Source organism: Maniola hyperantus, chromosome 5 (genome assembly GCF_902806685.2).
Source record: "Maniola hyperantus chromosome 5, iAphHyp1.2, whole genome shotgun sequence".
NCBI lineage: Eukaryota > Metazoa > Arthropoda > Insecta > Lepidoptera > Nymphalidae > Maniola > Maniola hyperantus.
In genome coordinates, this window is record NC_048540.1 from 8,444,933 (window position 1) to 8,464,186 (window position 19,254).

The 19,254-nt window shown below is 36.8% G+C and overlaps 1 protein-coding gene across 3 annotated transcripts in view; it reads left to right on the top strand.

Moving 5' to 3' along the window:
- Positions 1 to 14,631: 14,631 nt before the first annotated feature.
- The window catches only part of LOC117982537 (collagen alpha-2(IV) chain-like), a 60,904-nt gene continuing 56,281 nt past the window's right edge, over positions 14,632 to 19,254 (top strand). For all 3 annotated transcript variants that reach the window (XM_069498874.1, XM_069498875.1, XM_069498876.1), the window contains exon 1: positions 14,632 to 14,793. In XM_069498874.1, the coding sequence (XP_069354975.1) occupies positions 14,764 to 14,793 (30 nt within the window). In that variant the 5' untranslated portion in view covers positions 14,632 to 14,763. The remainder of the gene's footprint in view (positions 14,794 to 19,254) is intronic.

Sequence of the window (19,254 nt, forward strand, 5' to 3'; positions counted from 1 at the left end):
GTCCGCCTTCCAATCGGAGGTCGGGGGTTCGATCCCGGGCACGCACCTCTAACTTTTCGGAGTTATGTGCGTTTTTAAGTAATTAAAATATCACTTGCTCTGTAGTGAGCCGGCGATGGGTTGATCATGATGATGAATTACGCTGTTGATTACTTTCAAATAAACAAATAATAATAATGATGGCCTGGGTTCAGGTATAACTACCCATGTAAAATGTAGTAGCTGTTAAGATCTTCCGACACGGTCAAGCGGCTTGACGTCAAGCACGTAGTTTTCTTTTGCTTGATCAAGCTGCTTGATACGTCCGTCAAACGGCTTGATCAAGCAAACGGTACTTTTTTCATATTATATCGAACACTGTCCGAACGTCGCGTCAAGCAAAAATATAAAATTGCTTCAATCACCGTCAAGCACGTTTTGACTCAAGCATTAAACAAACATAGTAAACGGTCAAAATGCTTGACTTAAGCAAAAATCTACACGCTTGACGTCAATCCGCTTAACCGTCTCGGAAGCTCTTAAGTCATAGTTTTCTCCTGTTAATATTTTCAAAAATATATTTGCGACTATCTTTAATATCAATACTGTCGATGATGGCACATGATAACGAAAATTGCTATCGTTTGAAGGGGAAATCCTTAAAGTTATTCGTCGTTTTTTCCTTTGAACTGTAAGCACGTTGATAATCCTATGTCAGTTAGCTAGTTAGTCGAATGAAGCGACTCTTATAATATCATCAATTTTAGGGATGATTTATGCTAGACCGTGCCGGACCCGAGTCGTGCTACGTTCGAGACACGTCCGACGCGCAAACGATCCACGGATTGCAATTTTGTATCAAGAAACTTACGGACGAGGCTCGGAAGACTCGGACATGGCACGGTCTGATGTAACTTCGTAAATTTTCCGGTCTGTGTGTCTCGGACGTGACATGGATCGAGCCTGGCAGGGTCTAGCATAAATAATTCCTTAAGGATAATGTTGCGCCGCAAATATACTTGCAATACCTACTGATTAGATGAAAGAAACTACGCGACGGCTGAGATGCGTGTAAAAAGTCAGATAAAGGATATAATGTATGCACACACTTGCGGGCGCAGGCCGTGCCACGTATGAAGCGCGGACATGGCACGGCTTCAAAACATCACGAACGCTTTATATGAAGCAGTTCAAGCTCCACCGTGTGGCATCCGTGCACGGACACGTGTTGGCATAAATCATCCCTTAATCCTCACTCAAATCTTGATCTAATAATATTATGTCGAGTGTACATAGGTACTTCTGGCGGGTAGTGTGTTACAAGTATCTCTGAACACTCTACCTATACATTTAACGATGAAGATTAGCCGTAGGAGCTAACACTTGTGGTGGTTTATCAGGGTTTAAGATCAACATCCGATGTAAATTATGATAGTGATACGACCGAACTTAACGATCTCCAAGGCACTAAGGAGAAATAAACGGCAAAATTTACTACATTTTGGTCCAAAGTCCTGTCACTTCAAAGTCACAAAGCTCCTACGTTCTATCTTTACAGTACAAGAATGTAGCTACTATAATATTAAAATCATAGCATTATAGCACTTTATTAACAAAGTATCTTTACGTAGAGGTAATAGATCTGTAAGTTAAGGTAATGTAAAGAAGAAAGTCTTCAATTGTTTCAAAGAGATAAAAATTACAAATAAGACTAGAAAATTTACGTTTAAAGTTAATTAAATAAAAAACTAATTAGTAACTTACTTTGAAGACTTTATTGCTCTAAAATTCATGGAATAAGAAACAAATTAGGTACTTAGTAATTATAGAGACTGTATTGTTCAAAAATTATTAGTTTTGCCAAACAATGGTGTAAAAATGGCGTGTTATTCTATGGTCCTATTAAATTGGAAATATAAAAATAATATACAAAAGTACAACAAATTATATATAAAAATAAGGCTCGTGTTTGAATAAATTATCTGTAATACTAAAAACCCTGTTAGCTCTTTTATTTAGGCCGCATTTTAGCACATCACAGTTTTGGATAAAATAACTACATTTAACAGCATGATGTTGTTATGACTGTAATAAATTATGATTACTTACTTATATCAATATTTAAACAAACTAGCCTCACGAATCCGTAGCGATAATAATGAAAATTTTAGCTAAGTATGGTATATTATATCATTTGCTTTAACGGCGAAGGAAAGCATCGTGAGGAAACCTTAGTGCCTGAGAACTCTCCATAATGTTCTCAAAGGTGTGTGAAGTCTGGCAATTGCAATTGACCAAAGTGGAAGACTATATGGCTTACTAGTTCTCGGTAGTAAGCTGGCGGTGGGTTAATATGATGTTGATACTGTATATAATGTACCTAATATACTTAATTATGTGGTGGTTTCACTCATCGGCCGGCCATTTACGCCAAAAACGGGGCTCGAACACGGCACGTTCTAATTATCATGAATTATTTCAAATACAAACAATACCTTGGTTCTTTATATCGTGTCCCGTCCAGGCTCTTACTGTTACCTCGCACGAAATATTATCTTTCAGACAGTGCCGCCTTTACCTGTAGTGCAGGGTGTGCAGCGCACAAGGACGCAGGGTCAAGAGGTCTTAGCTACTGTAACTTAGACATCCGCTAAGAAAGGATTTTTGAAAAATCACTGAAATAAAATAATTGAAACTTGCACCATTTCCGTGATCTGGCCATCGAGCTCATTTGACATTTATTTTTAATCCATGAAAGGTTTCTATGAAAAATTGTTTTAAAAATAGCTTTTACCCGCGACTTCGTCCGCGTAGACTCCACAAATTTCGAACACCTAATTTAACCCCCTTAGGGGTTGGATTTTCAAAAGTCCTTTCTTAGCGGATGTCTTCATCATAATAGCTACCTATCTGCACGCCAAACAGGCTGAACCGTCCATCAGTTTGAGCTGTGCGTTGAAAGATCAGTCATTCAGTCAGCTTTTCCTTTTAAATACCTATTTAGATCACTGCAGCTACTTATAACTACTAACAACTAATTTCAAATCATCTTAGTGGCCATCAAAGTGTTGATGACTGAGTTAGCGAATCGCCCCATAGGGTTTGATTGCACCCACGCGCTACATGAGCTAGAGCCGACCCTGTTTTCAGAAACTTAGACGCCTGCTGCTATTGATGCGTCCATTTATTTCCTTTCATTAGTCAGGGGTCCCAGTATCACACCCCGAGTATATCATTATCTCGGTTGTATCTATTTGTTAGGTAGGTACGGCTTTATGATGCCATCCTTTACCATAACCTACTTCGCACAGAATTTGTTGAATGTACGTGATTACTTATAGTGGAGTCTGTTTCAGGAAATCAGTTTACACAGAATACACCTACCGCATAGGGTATATAGATAGGTAAGCAGGTACTTAGTCTTTCAATCAATAGGCTAGTTGACACTTTTTTTAAGTAGGTCTTAAATGGTTAATATTCGTCCTATTAGATCAAAAAAATTAACACTATATTTTTTTGCGCCCTAAAAACCGTAAAACTTTAATTTAAAAATATATTTTTCTTAGACAGGTGAAAACACTGTCGGCCATGTTTGGCCGATAGATTATCTGTGCTCTGACGTCATGCATTTGTAAACAACAGCATAACCTCCCAAAGTTTAATAAACATGACTTCTATACTAGTTTACATGAAAAATATAGTAATTATCGTTATTGTATCATCCGAGAATGTAAAAACGCATCGATAAAGACCACAGGAAAGTTGTGGATTAGAGTGCCCAGTGAAATAAATATACGTAACACGCGAAGACTTGCTTAAAGGGATCCTATATCACTAACGACTGCAACCCAAATTTATTTTTGCAAAGATCACTTTGTTGTAAGTCTTACTTAATAACTTATTCAATTTATAAAGAGAAAACGATAATTTTTTACGTTTACTATGAGTTTTTAGAAATATATAAAAACTAGCTTATGCTCGTGACTTCGCCCTCGTGGACTTCAAACCCCCATTTAACCCACTCAGGGGTGGAATTTCAAAAAATCCTTTCCTATTGGATACCTTCTCTTTACCTACAAAGAACACACCCACCAAATTTCATGTATCTAGGACCAGCTGTTTAGATGTTTAGGCTGTGAGTTGATATATAAGTTAGTCAGGACTTGAAATTTTATATATATGGATACTACGTTAGTCAATAGGGATGACATTTGTTTGTTTACATATTTAATGACGTCACATCATGGCTGACAGCGTTTTCTGAGTTTCAAATAAAAATAAAAACTGCATTTTTTTAAATTGGATTTATATATCCATCCTGCGTTTTTAATAAATTGTTATTGATATATTTCGTTGTCTTAAGCAAAATACTATAATAAATAATCATTTATTGGACGAAATTAGATATGAGTCAAGTAGCCTATTAATCAATCGTATTTTATTTGCTGTAAATGCAGGTTGACAAGGATGTTTTGTAATAATTTACATACATTGTATCACCTATACCCCGTTCATTAGCATCATTCAACGCGCTTTTGGACAATAATGCTCAATGGGACCCATTTAATGATGGGTCTATAATACTGGTTCGGGAGTTACTGAGGTACGCTGAGAGCATTGCATGAATATGTCATTCAATGTTCTCAGCGTACATATTCAAAATTCTTTGATCTTTTATCGTTTTGTATTTTATGTCTTTTTTCTTGTACCTTTATTTGTATTTAAATTTATTATTAATCATCTAGTTAGTGTAAGTGGCACTGCCGTTCTAATTAGATATAAAATAAATAAAATAATAATAATAAATAATAAATCACCTTGCCATCACCACTACCACCACAAGTACCACATTTGCCTTGCAAACCACAACTTACATCGAAGTTATCACAATATGCCACATAATCATTAACCTATAATAAATTAACAAATTAAAATTAATTAATTTTGTTAGGAGTTTCCTTGAGGGACAAGATCAGAAATGAGGAGATCCGCAGGAGAACCAAGGTCACTGACATAGCCCAAACTATTAGCAAGCTGAAGTGGCAGTGGGCAGGTCACGCCTGTCGTAGAGGCGATGGCCGTTGGAGCCGGAAAGTCCTTGAGTGGAGACCGCGTTTAAGCAAGCGTAGTGTGGGACGCCCTCCAGCACGATGGACCGACGATATAAAGAGGCTGGCGGGAAGTGGCTGGATAAGGAAGGCTAAGGACCGGGTGTGGTGGCGCTCTTTAGGGAAGGCCTATGTCTAACAGTGGACGTCCACAGGCTGATGATGATGATGATGATGACGAAATTAACAAACAAATAATTATAAGAAATAAGTAGTCGTAGCTATAATAATATAACCACATCAAATCAACACTAATTAAAACTTTAATTAATTAAAATTAGAAATATTGCAAGTTCACATCTGTACTCACACAGTTAGCGCTGTGCTCATACTCTTTCTTCTTTTTTCTTATTTATTTTTCTCTTCTTTCATTTTTTGAAAGCAAGGTCGACTCTATAGGTATTATGTAAAAACCTTTAAAAGCCAAATGTTATTTTTATCTTGCATATTGTAATTTAACTATGCAAGAGACGATGGCAAGAGACCGGACGGTATGAGTTTGATTCCATGGAAGGTGGGCCGGGTGCTGGTATGGGATGCAACCTGTTCAGACACGCTGGCCCCTTCCCATCTACATGGAACCAACAACAGAGCTGGTGCGGCATGTGAAGCGGCTGAAAAAGCCAAAACATGCAAATATAGTGCATGGTCTAGGCTCCGAATATGAATTTGTCCCATTCGGTGTCGAGATCCTTGGTCCGTGGGGTCCTAGCGCTATAAGACTTTTTTTTAAGGAAATAGCAAAAAGGTTAGTCGACATCACAGGAGACCGAAGAGCTGGCAGCTACCTCGGACAAAGAATTAGCCTAGCTATTCAAAGGGGGAACGCTGCCAGTATCTTCGGAACCTTGCCTAAAGGGACTCCTTTTAATAATATATTTTAGTTATAATATTTTAAGGTTTTAGTTTTAGTTTAAATTATTAATTACTTAACTTTTAATTTGAATATATTATAATTTACTATGCTAGTCTTTACCTACTTTCATTTCAGGCATGTAAGAAAGACCTGTTTTTATATATATTTAAAAATAAAGAATCTCTAGGAACATTTCAAAAGTTCTGGGCGGACAAAAATACCTTCCAATAAAAATCAATTTAACTCTACGTTGTAGTATGAATTATTTTCTTCCAATTAGATGCTATTTTCTTTTAACTGTGTTACTTTATAATAATTTTACAATTTTAAGACCTGAACAACCTTAAACTATATTTAAATGTCACTGAAAGCATTAGCCGTAACCTGCGTCTTGTGCAATATGTATGCAAATACCATCACGATATTAATTTGCTGGCGTGATTGCATGCATTGTCCCCAAAATGATCAACTTATAATACTTACTTATGCTAATAACACGCCACACTCTTGAATCTAGAGGCTCCCTGTGACTCGTTTCATGTCATCTGTCCACCTAGTGGGAGTCTGCCGAGTGTCAACGCTGCACTTTCCGGTGCGAGGTTACTATTCCAACACCTTAGGACCCCAAAGTCTGTCGATTGCTTGCTGGATATTTTCGATAGGAACGGCATTTCGAATCAGTGGTAAATTAAACTACTTATTTGAAAATTCAAAAGCACTTTTAAAAGTTTACTTGAATAAAAATATATTCCATTCTAAGTATCTATTCTATTCTTTTTTCAGTTTCGCAACCCGTTGAGCTACGAATATGTTTGTTACTTTGGTCTACTTACGGATCATTTCTGATTTGAAGACGATGAAATGAAAAATGAAGATTTTTTAAAGAATAGATATGTATATAAACTGGCTGATCTATCAAAACACAGTTCAAACTACTGACGGATTGGACTGAAATTTAGCATTCAGGTAAATATTTTGACGTAGACTTCCGCTAAGAAAAGATTTTGGAAAATTCAACCCCTAAGGGGCTAAAATAGGGGGTTGAAATTAGTGTATTCCACGCGGAAGAAGTCGCAGCCATAAAGCTAGTCATGACTAAATTTGTGGTAGGAGTATGAACGACCAATAGACGCGGGGAGTCTATCGTCCGGAAAGAAACCAGTCCTCGAGTCGGGAGGCGCACCTTCGTGTTCCTGGTGCGCCTCAGACGGTGTGTAGGGATTTCATTGGTCCCCTGAGGTGGGTCCTTAGCAGGCGCCGCTGGCTGGGTTGCGCGAACGTGTTTGGCCCCGTAGCCCAGCCACCAGGCGATGCGTGGAACATCGTGGGGTTTTAGTCGGTAAGAGTCCGACATAACCTCCGCACCTCCCCGGGTGCGGTGGCATCCATGAGGATTTCCCCACGGAAAAAAAAGGAGTATGTACGACAAAAGTGCAACGGGTGTGGTTTGAACCGCCGACCTTACAGATTTCAGTCCAGGCAGATTAAAAATCTTTTTTGTAATAATTACTATGCAAATTGCTACAACTAAACAGAAGCACGTTAAATACGTACGTATAATACGTTAAAGTGTTTTTGTTGTAATCGTCTTAAATTAAACAGGTACTTAGGAAGTCGGTGTATGCATTCAGGTTTGCGGTTACAGTGGGCTACTTTATATTACCACTAATATAAAGTTTCTTAAAATATGTGTTGGGTGTAAGCTTCTCGGAAAATTTACAAAATCTGTTTATAAAATTAAGCTGAACCCGTTAAAGGTTTTGTTCTTATTATAGATCTTCCATTACACATAATGGATGGTGTCCCTGCGAACTCATTCCCACGCGATGCCCCTCACACTGTCACTGTCCATCGTATTAAATCTATATGTATAGACTATACCTTTAACTGTTCCTACCTTTTTCATAAAATATTGCTTTCGGTTGCGTCACTGCAAAATAACTTTCGTGTTATTTCGCGTTATCTAATAACATAGATGAGACTTCATAATATCATTAGATATCAATTAAATGCGTAATATTTTATATGCTATTCATATTATTAAATTTCATCCACGAGACTCAATATTACCTATCTAACGCGATCGTCAAAACCGCTGTAATGAAAATCTACGAGACGCGGAGTCACTGCCAATATTAGGGATGAATTTTGCTAGACCGTGCCGGGCCCGAGCCGTGCCGCGTCCGAGGCACCAAAGTAGTATATATAGAGTTCAAGTAAAAAATTAACGATTACACTGAACATAGAACTCAAAATCTTAAAAGAATTGGGTACGGTACAAAGGGTACAAAGCTCCTTCCTCGCCAATTCTAGGCTGCCTTTCCATTCCACAAAAATTATACTATTATACTATTTCATTTTCCAAAAAAGCTAAGATTAGCTATGAATTATGCTAATGATAGGTTTTAAAAACATTCCTCGCTTTGTATCTTGGGAGGTTCTTGGAGGAAACACAGCTTTATTTCGTCACGATGCAACCTACTTGCACCTCGATCAAAAATTATATAAAAACATAATGACGAATAATTTTATTCCATGTTGTTTATAACTCCAAAAGGGTAGGTATATATCAAGCATATGTCAGTACGTAGGATGTAAAGCGATCGTGCTTGTCCGGTGCTGCGGTCAACGACCCACAGATTATGAGGAAAAAAAATCTCACCACTTTAAATCCAATCTTGCAATCCTGTTCCTCCCGTTGACTTCGAAGAATGGAAAGCAACACGGATTCGACGCTTTTTCCAATACCGCTATGTTTATCTCTTGGAAACAAAATGAACTTACTGCGTCACTTACCTAAGTATCTATACCTAAATGAGGGATTTTTACATAATATCTATTATTTAAATGTAACCAATTATTAATGTGGCTAAGAAAAATAAACAAAGACAAGGAGTTAATCCGTCATAAATAACCAGAGGATTTAAAGTACGTTTTAATTAAAGTATCGATTTATCAATAATCATTATTGCGTACTTAATTATTTGGATGCTTGCAAATAAGTAACATACAGCATTTAAAATAAATTATTATGTCCAAATTTTTATTTTTTACCTTTTCGTTCAATTAAAAATTTGGCGAAATATTAATAGCTTGAGAGCCAATAGAGGGCATAGATATACAATTTTCAGGAACTCATAATTTTAAGGTCCTCCTTAAAATTATGAGTTTCTTAAACCATACTCCTAAAAAAATAAAACGACACCTCATAGGTACAAACACAACATGACAGATACTGTGAACAATTTATTTAGTTAATTTTTGTTTCATCATCAACCGATAGACCGTCCACTGCTGGACATAGGTCTCTTCGGCTTCCACAAACCACAGTCTTGCGCTGCCTGAATCCAGCGGCTCCTTGCGACTTGTCTGATGTCGTTCGTCCACCTAGTGGGGGGTCTTCCAACACTGCGTCTTCCGGTGCGAGGTCGCCATTCGAGCACCTTGGGTCCCCAACGTCTATCGGTTTTACGAACTATGTGCCCTGCCCATTGCCACTTCAGCTTCGCAACCCGTTGAGCTATGTCGGTTACTCTAGTTCTCCTACGGATCTCCTCATTTCTGATTTGATCACGTAGAGAAACTCCAAGCATAGCTCTCTCCGTCGCCCGCTGAGTGACTCTGAGCTTTCTTGTGAGGCCCATAGTTAGCAACCATGTCTCGGATCCATATGTCATCACTGGCAACACGCACTGTTCGAAGACTTTGGTCTTCAAGCACTGAGGAATTTTGGACATTTCGAAGCTTCTTGAACGTTGCCCAGTCGAGTTGGGTCCAGTCGTTAATAAAATGTCATATCTTATCTGTAATGCGAAATTGTGTCTGTCTGTCCTTCTGTCTGTCTGCTAGCCTTTCACGGCCCATCCTTTGAACATGCAATGTTATCCGGGGAAGGACATAGGCTACTTTTTATCCCGGACCATCAAAGTATTTTAGTAACCCAAGGGATTTAAAAAAACTTAAATCCACAAGGATGAATTTGCGGGCATCATCTAGTACATAATAAAAATTGTTTGCCGTCTGTTCGTTACTTCGATCGAGTTGAAACTTTGTACAGTTGTTGTCGAGACTTACGTGAAGGTTTCTTACATAATATTACCGAAAGTAGCCCGACTCCGGAATGTGAGTTGCCCCTGTACTCGTCAAATCGCTTAAAAGGGTGGCCGTGAAAAGCTGACAGACAGACACACTTTCGCATAGTTATAATGGATAGATATACCTACCTACCTACCTAGTGTGGATTCTGTCGACAGTCATAGAACATTTCATTCGCGGCAACTTAATGTATTCCGCTACAAACGGCCATTTTCCATTGAATAGGTTCAATAGAACTATTTGTTATGATCCTGTTATCTTTAAAATAAGAAACACGCTGAACATTTTGTTGAGGTGAATGTCCATTTTAATTAATGTCTTTAGATAATAGTGGCAACATCAGATTTTAAGTGATTCGTTGGGTTGGGAATCGATAAAAACCCCATTATCGTTTAGTTCAATTTAAAAATAAGACCCCAGTTATTTACCTACATTTTCATAATGATGGAGGACGGAGGTAGGCACTAAATGATGCTCGTGACTTTTTCCGCATGGATTTACCTACATATCTTGTAATCCCGTGGGAACTCTTTGGTTTCCGGTATAAAAAGTAGCCTATGCCCGTCTCGAGGATACAAGCTATCTTTGCACCACATTCTAAGTTTTCTAAGAATCTCGTGGAAACTTTCGTGAGGTTTTCCTATATAGAGTAGCCTAGGTAATAGGTATATATCCTTTCTTGGGATGTAAGCTATTTTCGTACTTACCAAATATTGTCAAAAACGGATGGGCCGTAAAAGCCAGCAACCAGACAGACAGACATGTTTTTTTCATTTCTTTTTATTGAGTACTAAGTGAGTAGTAAGTATAATGGTTAATATACTTATTATATACCTAACTTAGTTAGTATTACAGAAATTCATCTAAAGGCAGAGTGTAGGTGAGGTAGAATGTGCTCTCGAGAGAGAAAAAAAAGATGAAATTGAATTTGAGTTCAATTTCATTTTTTTTTTTTCATTTCATTATAATAATTACAATCACAGATTACTTCGGTACATTATAGCAATATTAGAACCCCGTTGAGCCACCGCAATTTTCGGGTTAGTAGGGAGACGGCGGGCGCCGCATTTATCTTCCAAGATCAAGAAGTCACTTACTTTATTTATAATACAAATTAGGGTTTATTTAGGTATATCTTTTCAATGAAATTAATGAAGGCTATTTTACTCGCTATCGTTTTTATATATTCGCAGAATTTGAAGTGATCTAGTTAGCTAGATTTGGGAACTAGGGATTTATATTATAAGTAGCATGTGTACGTACACGACTTACGTGCCGAAATAAAGAACGCGTCTCATACGGCACGTGCTGGTAGAAGTGGGAAAAGCCGAACTTGCTTGGCGAAATTACTTGTGGTAACCAGCCACGAGATAGAGTATTTTTAGTTTGGAGTGTGCTCGCGAATTCGTTGTTCTTATTTTCAATATTTCTTCGTGAAATAAATAAACCGAAATAGTGAAATGCCTATAATATTATAATAATATAGCAATATAATATTACAATGAATTTCTTTTATTGAAATACTGGGGCCGATTCTCTAGTACACAATCTCTAAACTAAACTAAATTAACAGGTCTAAGTCTAGTGCTTTCCTTTTCCGCAAGCAACATTATGAAAGGGATAGCAATAGATTTAGACGTGATATTTTAGTTTAGTTTAGAGATTGTGTACAAAGGAATTAGCCACACTGCCTACTTGTATGTTAACGTACCTACAATTTTGGACTTCGGTAAAACTACACCTACATATACCCCAGTATCGTTTTAATGAAATAAATATTTTATACTACTTACCTCAGTAAATAAACTATATCAACTTTAAAAACCTTTTCGTTGTCGTCATCATTGACATATCGAGACGTCCACTGCTTGACAAGGTCTTTTGTATGGACTTCCGTACTCCAAACTCTTGCAAAGCCAACGCCCAAATCCAGAGGTTCCCTGCGACTCGTTTGACATAATCTGTCTCTGGGAGTCTACCAACCTTGGGACCCCAATGTATGTATACTCTATCTGTTCTTTGACCTATGTACCACGTACATTGCCCCTTCAGCTTCGCAACCCGTTGAGCTAAGTCAGTTAGTTTGGGTCTTCTATGGTTCTCCTATTTCTGAATTGATCACGTAGAGTAACTCTAAGCATATCTCTCTCCATTGTTTGCTAAGTTACTCTGAGCTTTCTTTGAGGCCTATAGTCAGCGACGGTCTCATATCCTCGTATGTCATCACTGTTTACACACGCCTTTCGAAGACTTTGATTTTCAGGCACTGAAGAATTTTGAGAAGATATCTCGAAGCTGCGCTCTGCCGCTGCTCACCCAAGTTGAATTCGTCAGATAAACTTTTGTGTTTATTACTTAGGTATGCAATTGATACCAATGTTGAACTAAAAATAGGTTTCTCAATTCTAATAACAATAAACCTCTGGTCCCATGGTCTAAACACTTTGTCGAGGAATCACAGTCAGATATTTTTGTATGGAACAGATGTTTTTTTCATGATTTAAAGGTAAACTCCATAGTGAAACTTGTTTCTAACGATAGTACTGTGACCTCCTTTTGGGGTTAGGACCCCTTTCCGAATGACCTTGTATAGGCAATGCCGCCTAAACCTCAACATTACGGACCACTTCAAAACAACTACAACAGCACCAAACATGTTAATAAGTCCATTAACCTGATGTTTATTGGCAAATTATACACCAAATTATTAATAAATCCATTTTTAATCTTAAGTAGTAAACAGTAACATGAGGAATACTTCATATTAATTTTCATATGAATTAATGCTGGATGCTATATCTACAGTTACATTTCAAATTTATATTCTTAGACTTAGACTAAAAATTCTAGTTTTTAATATGAATTCGAGTAAATTAACATACTTTCATTAATCAACTGATCGAAAATTATTTATTCCCATTAAAACCTGTAGCAATCTAAAATTAGAGGATCAAAAGTTATGAATATTTTCGCAAAAACATAAAATATTTTCTCCATAATATTAGCATGCTTTCGGCCTGTTTCACAGGCTACTATGGGCCCTTTCACAATACTTGCGGTAGTAGCACAGAATAATTATTATAGTACTACGTAGTAGTTAGTAGGTGAGATGTACTAGCTCGGAGTTAGGAAGTTGCGGGTGTTTCATCCCCGTGCGCCGGTAAAGCCATCGGTCCAGCACCTGATCTCTTTCCGGTCGTGTCGAATTACCATCCCAGCGGACTATTAGAGAGAGGGAATGCATCTGTGTTTCGCATACACTTGTACACTATTACATTACTATCTCCTGTGCAGATGCCGAATCTCTATGGAAATTGGCTGCCAAGGCAGAAGTTCGATTGGAAAGACATTATTGAAATGTATTGTGCAGATTTAGGCTTCGACAGCTTCCGTCGACAATGGGCGATAGAAGCAATCGCTTTATAGTTAAAAAAAGTCGACAACCACCTTTTTTGTCCCTGTATGTTCTATAGAGTCTATTTTTACTGTTTTAAAACATTAGTGATAGGACTTTATACGGTGAGGCTAGCTTCTGACATTCTTAACGAAAAAAAAATGCAGTTACCTACTATGCTTTTGCGCTTCCCATCTAAACAAATATAGAAAATTGATATTTGATGACAAAATAAAATAAAAATAGCCTTTTTTTAAGAGTACAATTTTTTAAGTAATAATTATTACAGTTGTTGCGTCACAGAAAGTCTCTTAGCTCTGAGTGCCTCGCGGCAAAGGCCTCCTCCAACTCTCGCCAGTACTTCCGGTCCTGTGCCACCCTTCTCCAGAATGGACCAGCTGTTAGTTTCAGCTCGTCCTCCCAGCGTCTTTGCTGCCGACCTTTGGTTCTTTTCCCGTCTCGTGGGTACCACTGGGTCACTAGGGTATTGATGATGATACTTAGATGAATAAGTCTATGAGATTTTATTTGATCAAAACTCTTAACACGTTTCGGAATTACGGATGCGAAGAATAAAACAATTATCACAAGCTTATTTACGTAATCGATAAAGTATGCGCCGAGATACTTATAGGATTAGGTCTTAGCTCACAGTTGCAATTTAAGCTATTAATTTTCTAAAAAATAATGTAGGTGTTATACTTATTTTATTATTTATAATTACTTTTTACATAGGTACTTAAAGTATTAAAGGAGACGGTCCCATCTTGGCCTCATATTATATTAGAACATAGCTCTTTATTGTGTTTTAGTTAAAATAATATTATAATTTACTAGCTCAAAACTAGAAAAAAAGTTACTTTCTCTAAGTAATAAATACCTAACCTACCCTACGATTTATATTCAATTGATTCACTTAATCTAAATAAAAGTCAAATAAATAAAAATTAATGGTTATTGTTAACAAGAGTTAAGACTAGCTTTTGATAGAAAAAATAAGGACACTGATAGCGTTAGACACACACATAGAAAATAATATGTCCTCTTGTCACCGTCGCACACGCAGGTTTCGTCGCCGAAATACACCCACACATGGACAATAACACCTATATGCCAAATATGTTGCGGTATTCGACGTTAACGTAAGAGGTAATATAAGAGGCGCATCTTCGAGTTTGCACAATTTAGTATTAAAAGAGGTTCGCCGGCGAGCGGGGCATGTTAGCGATTTTTAGCACAATCACAGCTTAGCTCGGCTGTGTATATAGGCTTTACAGTGTGATAACTGGAGCGGGACTTCTACGCGGTGAGGCCATTGGCCATCCCGTGCCATGGCGCCGGGAATTATATTTTATCTCTTGGTAAGTCTCAATGAGTTCAATTACTATAATTATAATATTATTAATAGGGATTAAATTATTATAAGAACAATTTCATTATTTCAAATAAATGTCAATTTCTCTATACAAATATTATAAAGAGGTAATATTTGTCAGTTTGTATTTAGGGAGTTTTCTCAGAAACTAATGATTTGATTCTGAGAATTATTCTTTCACTGGTACTCTCTGGTACTGGTATTCTTTCACTATAATATTATCTCTAAGTGCTATATCTAGGCTATAAATTATGTCGCGCGGGTGAAATTGCGAGAAAAAGCTCATGCACATATATTATTATATAATACAAACAATAGTGCTGTAAGCCTGAAATATTTAAACAAGCATAACTAAAAAGCATAACTAAAAGTTCTATATCATAAGTAGGTACCTAAAGGGTGAAGACAGAGCTTCAATTTCAAGCTCTTTCAGACTTTCTTAGTTGCTGAAAACAATCAATATTTTCTTAAATGTATGTTTAGGTAACCTGAGTAAAATAAAGATTTTCGGTAATTCAAATAACATGGATAATATTAATATTTTGTGCATAAGTATGAGATAAATATTATTTGAGGGTTAATAAATTATTCGCTATGGGGAACAAGGTACATAAATATTTTATCGTATAAAGTTCTTATTTATCTATCATTAATTAACTAAATATTTCCATAAATAAAACGATATGTGATGATCGGAGACTCCTCGATGTAAAAATGTGGTATTTTCTAACTCAGCCTTGACCTTTTCCCAAGATATTAATGATGTCTGAGTCATATACACATCGGTAGCTTACTCAGTTCATGCGTTTATACATTATACTTGTACAAAAAATTGTCATGTGTGAAAGACTAAAAGACATAGGTAAAGATGGGACCGCCGGCTTTGCAGAACGTAAGCTGACGTCTTATCAATACATAGGTATAAAAAGAAGTCCTGGCTCGCTTACTATCTAGAATGTTGAAGTTTTCCTCAGAGGAATTATACAATATCAATTGATAATGTATAGCGAAGAAATAAGCCGGAATTTTTTAATAGTCACGAGATAATAAGGGAAATCTATTAACGCACAGCTTAGACTGCTAGAGTTTTGGAGAAAGACAGGAGATTCCTTTTATGAGTAGGTAACTACTTACTAAAAATAGATTTTTGGAAATGAAAGAAAAAGTTCATCATTGTACATTCATTCATTTTTCAAGATGCATTCATGAAAGTTGATATTTTGGGCTTTCGGTAAAAGAAATAGGTATAGTCCGTGACAGGTCGAGATGGCAATCGGGGTATGAGGCGGGGGGGGGGGGGGGGGCGTTCACCCCCCGATAGCCATTTCAACCGGTCGCGTACTATATGTGTAGTAGTTTCAACAATCTAGGTGTAATCACCAAATAGGTGTATTTCAAGATTATTGAAAATTGACCTGTAAGAGGTTAAAATATAGGGGTTGAAAGGTTGAATGAAATTGTGATATTTTTCAATGAAAACTGGTATTTGAATTATCGGCTAAAAGTTTAAAAACACATGTTTCAAGATTTTTTGGAAATTCTACCTTCTCACGCGACGCTGACGGCATCTATGCAAATATGTAAAACCGCAGCTGCTTCGATCCGGCGCGGCGCGGCGGCGGCGCGCGGCGGCAGCGGTGGCGTGCTCTGGAGTTAGCGGCGGTATTAGCGGTTGTAGGGCGGGCGGCGCGGGATTTAAACATTGTATACCTTAGATTGTAATTAAGCGCGTAACAATCATCAATTATCATGTTAAAATTATGAGAAAACTTTGGAAAGAGAAGAAAGAAAGATCTTGAAAAGTAAAGAAAGCAATTTTATAATTAATAATTATTCACAAATTAGATTTAAAAAAATGTTGGCAGTCACTGCCGACAGGGTTGAAAACTTAAAACTATGAAATAGGTAACAGCGGTTTTTTTTTGTTTCAATTACTCGTTAATATCGTAGGTATAGTCACTTAAATAAAATTTCTTTAACATTACCTTACTTATCTTATTTTTTACAACTATCGGCACTCGAAGCAGTGCCGATAGTAACATATTTTTTTAAAGAATATTAGCCAAGTTGATTGCTGATTAATATTCCCCTTTCCCCTCCAATTAAGCGTACAGTTTGTGCTAGGAGTAGGTACGACTATAGTGGAACGTGTGGGATTTGAACCGGCGACCTTTCGGTTTTCAGTCCGCTCCTTTAACCGTTGAGCTATCGAGACTCAAACATTAGCATGTCGAGTACGCGACCTTGACGTCTTTTTACCCATCCTAAAATCGCCCAACGACTCTGAAGAAGGTTTTCACTTCAATGTCCTTATAAAAACTAAAATAACGATAATATCACCATTTCTTGGAAACATGGTGAGTTTTTTTAAATAAAACATTACGTCTGTAGGTGTTTTTGTAAGCTGCAATAAAGTAAGAGATATGCAAACTCCGCATACACCGCCCATATAATAAATCAAGCCAACCCACAAGCTCCTTATAATATATGAAAAAAAAACATGTATACATAAGAAGAACGTCCGAAAATAACTTGAATAATTAATTAATTATCTCTATCTCGGGAAATTTCTTCTCGTGCTTGTCCTTAAGACGCGGACGTAGGCAAAATAAAAGTAAGTTCTTCTTAATATTTACTTATTTCCAGTACCATCTACTTATTATACTATGTATCTATATTTCTATACCAAATGAATAAAATGGAAGTGTGTGTCTGTAATTTCGAAATAACTACCTCATATTAAGCTTCAAGTATGGTTATTTGAACTGTACCATAACTGAATCAAATGTTTTTAATTTTTTTGTGTCTGTTTGAACGGGCTAATCTTTGGAACGGCTAAACCTATTTTGACGGGACTTTCACAGACAAGTAGAGAATTAACCAAGGAGTAACATTGGCTACTTTATAACACACTTTGTGCCAAATGTTGACAGATGTATAGCTAACATTTAGTTCCGAGTACGCTCAAATGACACTCACTGCTGCTACCAGTGCCAAAATGGCCAAAATCAAGTTACTTCAAAAATAGGTTGGCAATTGCAGGTCCAGCGTACCTACTTGTATTAGTAGAGGTCGGTGCTGTGACCTGATGTTGCAGATAGATAGATCAGTGGATACAATATGATCATTAAAACGTCTTTGATGTTGCTCGCTTAGTAATAAGACCGTTAGGGTGTGGCCTTTCTGTGTAGACACCATCATAAGGAATGTTAACAATGACCATGTCGCCTGCTATCTCACCCGCATACTTCGGACATAGTGGCATCGCGTTAGCATAATTTGACAATTTATTATTTTTTTGTAAAAGGACTCTTGAGAAAATACGTAATAACATCTTTTATGAGGTTATTGATGCATTGCTACGATGCTTTGTTTAAAAATTAAATTGATAAACACATAGGTAAGTCACATTATTAGATAATTCTATGGATTCTTCAGATTCAGTCGTAGGTCTTAGAACTTTTTGCCTATGAGTACAATACAACTAGTAAAGTGGCATAAAGCACCCTATTTAATAACGGTTGTGCTTTTAATATTAAAAGCTAATTTAAATATTATGATAATTTACACTCAACACATATTTTTAGCTTCACCTATAAAAACGCAAGTTTCATCTAACTTCAAGCTTTAGGTTTGTTTGGACTAAAACTGTTTTTCCTGAGCCAATTAAAAAAGGTGGAAATTATTTCAAATCAAAGCCGGGTCTTGTTTTCAGGTAGAAAAAAATACAAAAATTTAGCAATATGTTTTTAAATCAGCTAATAGGTAGATGCCGTGTTTTGTTTAATAGCCACTTTGGGTGACATTTATAGCCTTTAAACTTTGTCTATTGGTTTTCACAGGATGTATTCTGAAAAGCATCGAATAATAAAATTGCACATAAAAAAGGTAGGAATTCATTATGCGCTATACCTACCTAAGTAGTTGTATGTTATTGAACCTTCGAATTTTACCTATAAGCACAGCTATTAGCTACTATTATTTATTTAGAACGCCAAAAGTTGAGACATTAACACAAGACAATGTACAATCTTATGGTAACATGATATTATGTTCAACTTGTTACAAGCTATCACAGTATGCGTTATAAGTACAACTATATTCTATCCACTGCCATTCATCATCATCATCATCATGATCGCCCAACGCCGGCTCACTACTGAGAACTGGTCTTCTCTCAGATTAAGTCGTGTGTAGCCATAGTATACCATTACTTACATTAAGATTTTTTTGTTAAAAACTTGAGAAGCACCATATTATTGCAAATTATCAAATTATTCAACTTTTACATGCGATTTTTCACCTAGTCCATACGAAGTGATGGCGAAATGTACCTACATACGAGATATTTGTCCAGTAAGTAGTATATTAAATTAAAATCAGTGCCGCTATACTCAACTCTGGTTACGGGCCTCCATTTTTTGAAACTCGCTCATAGCTAGCAAAC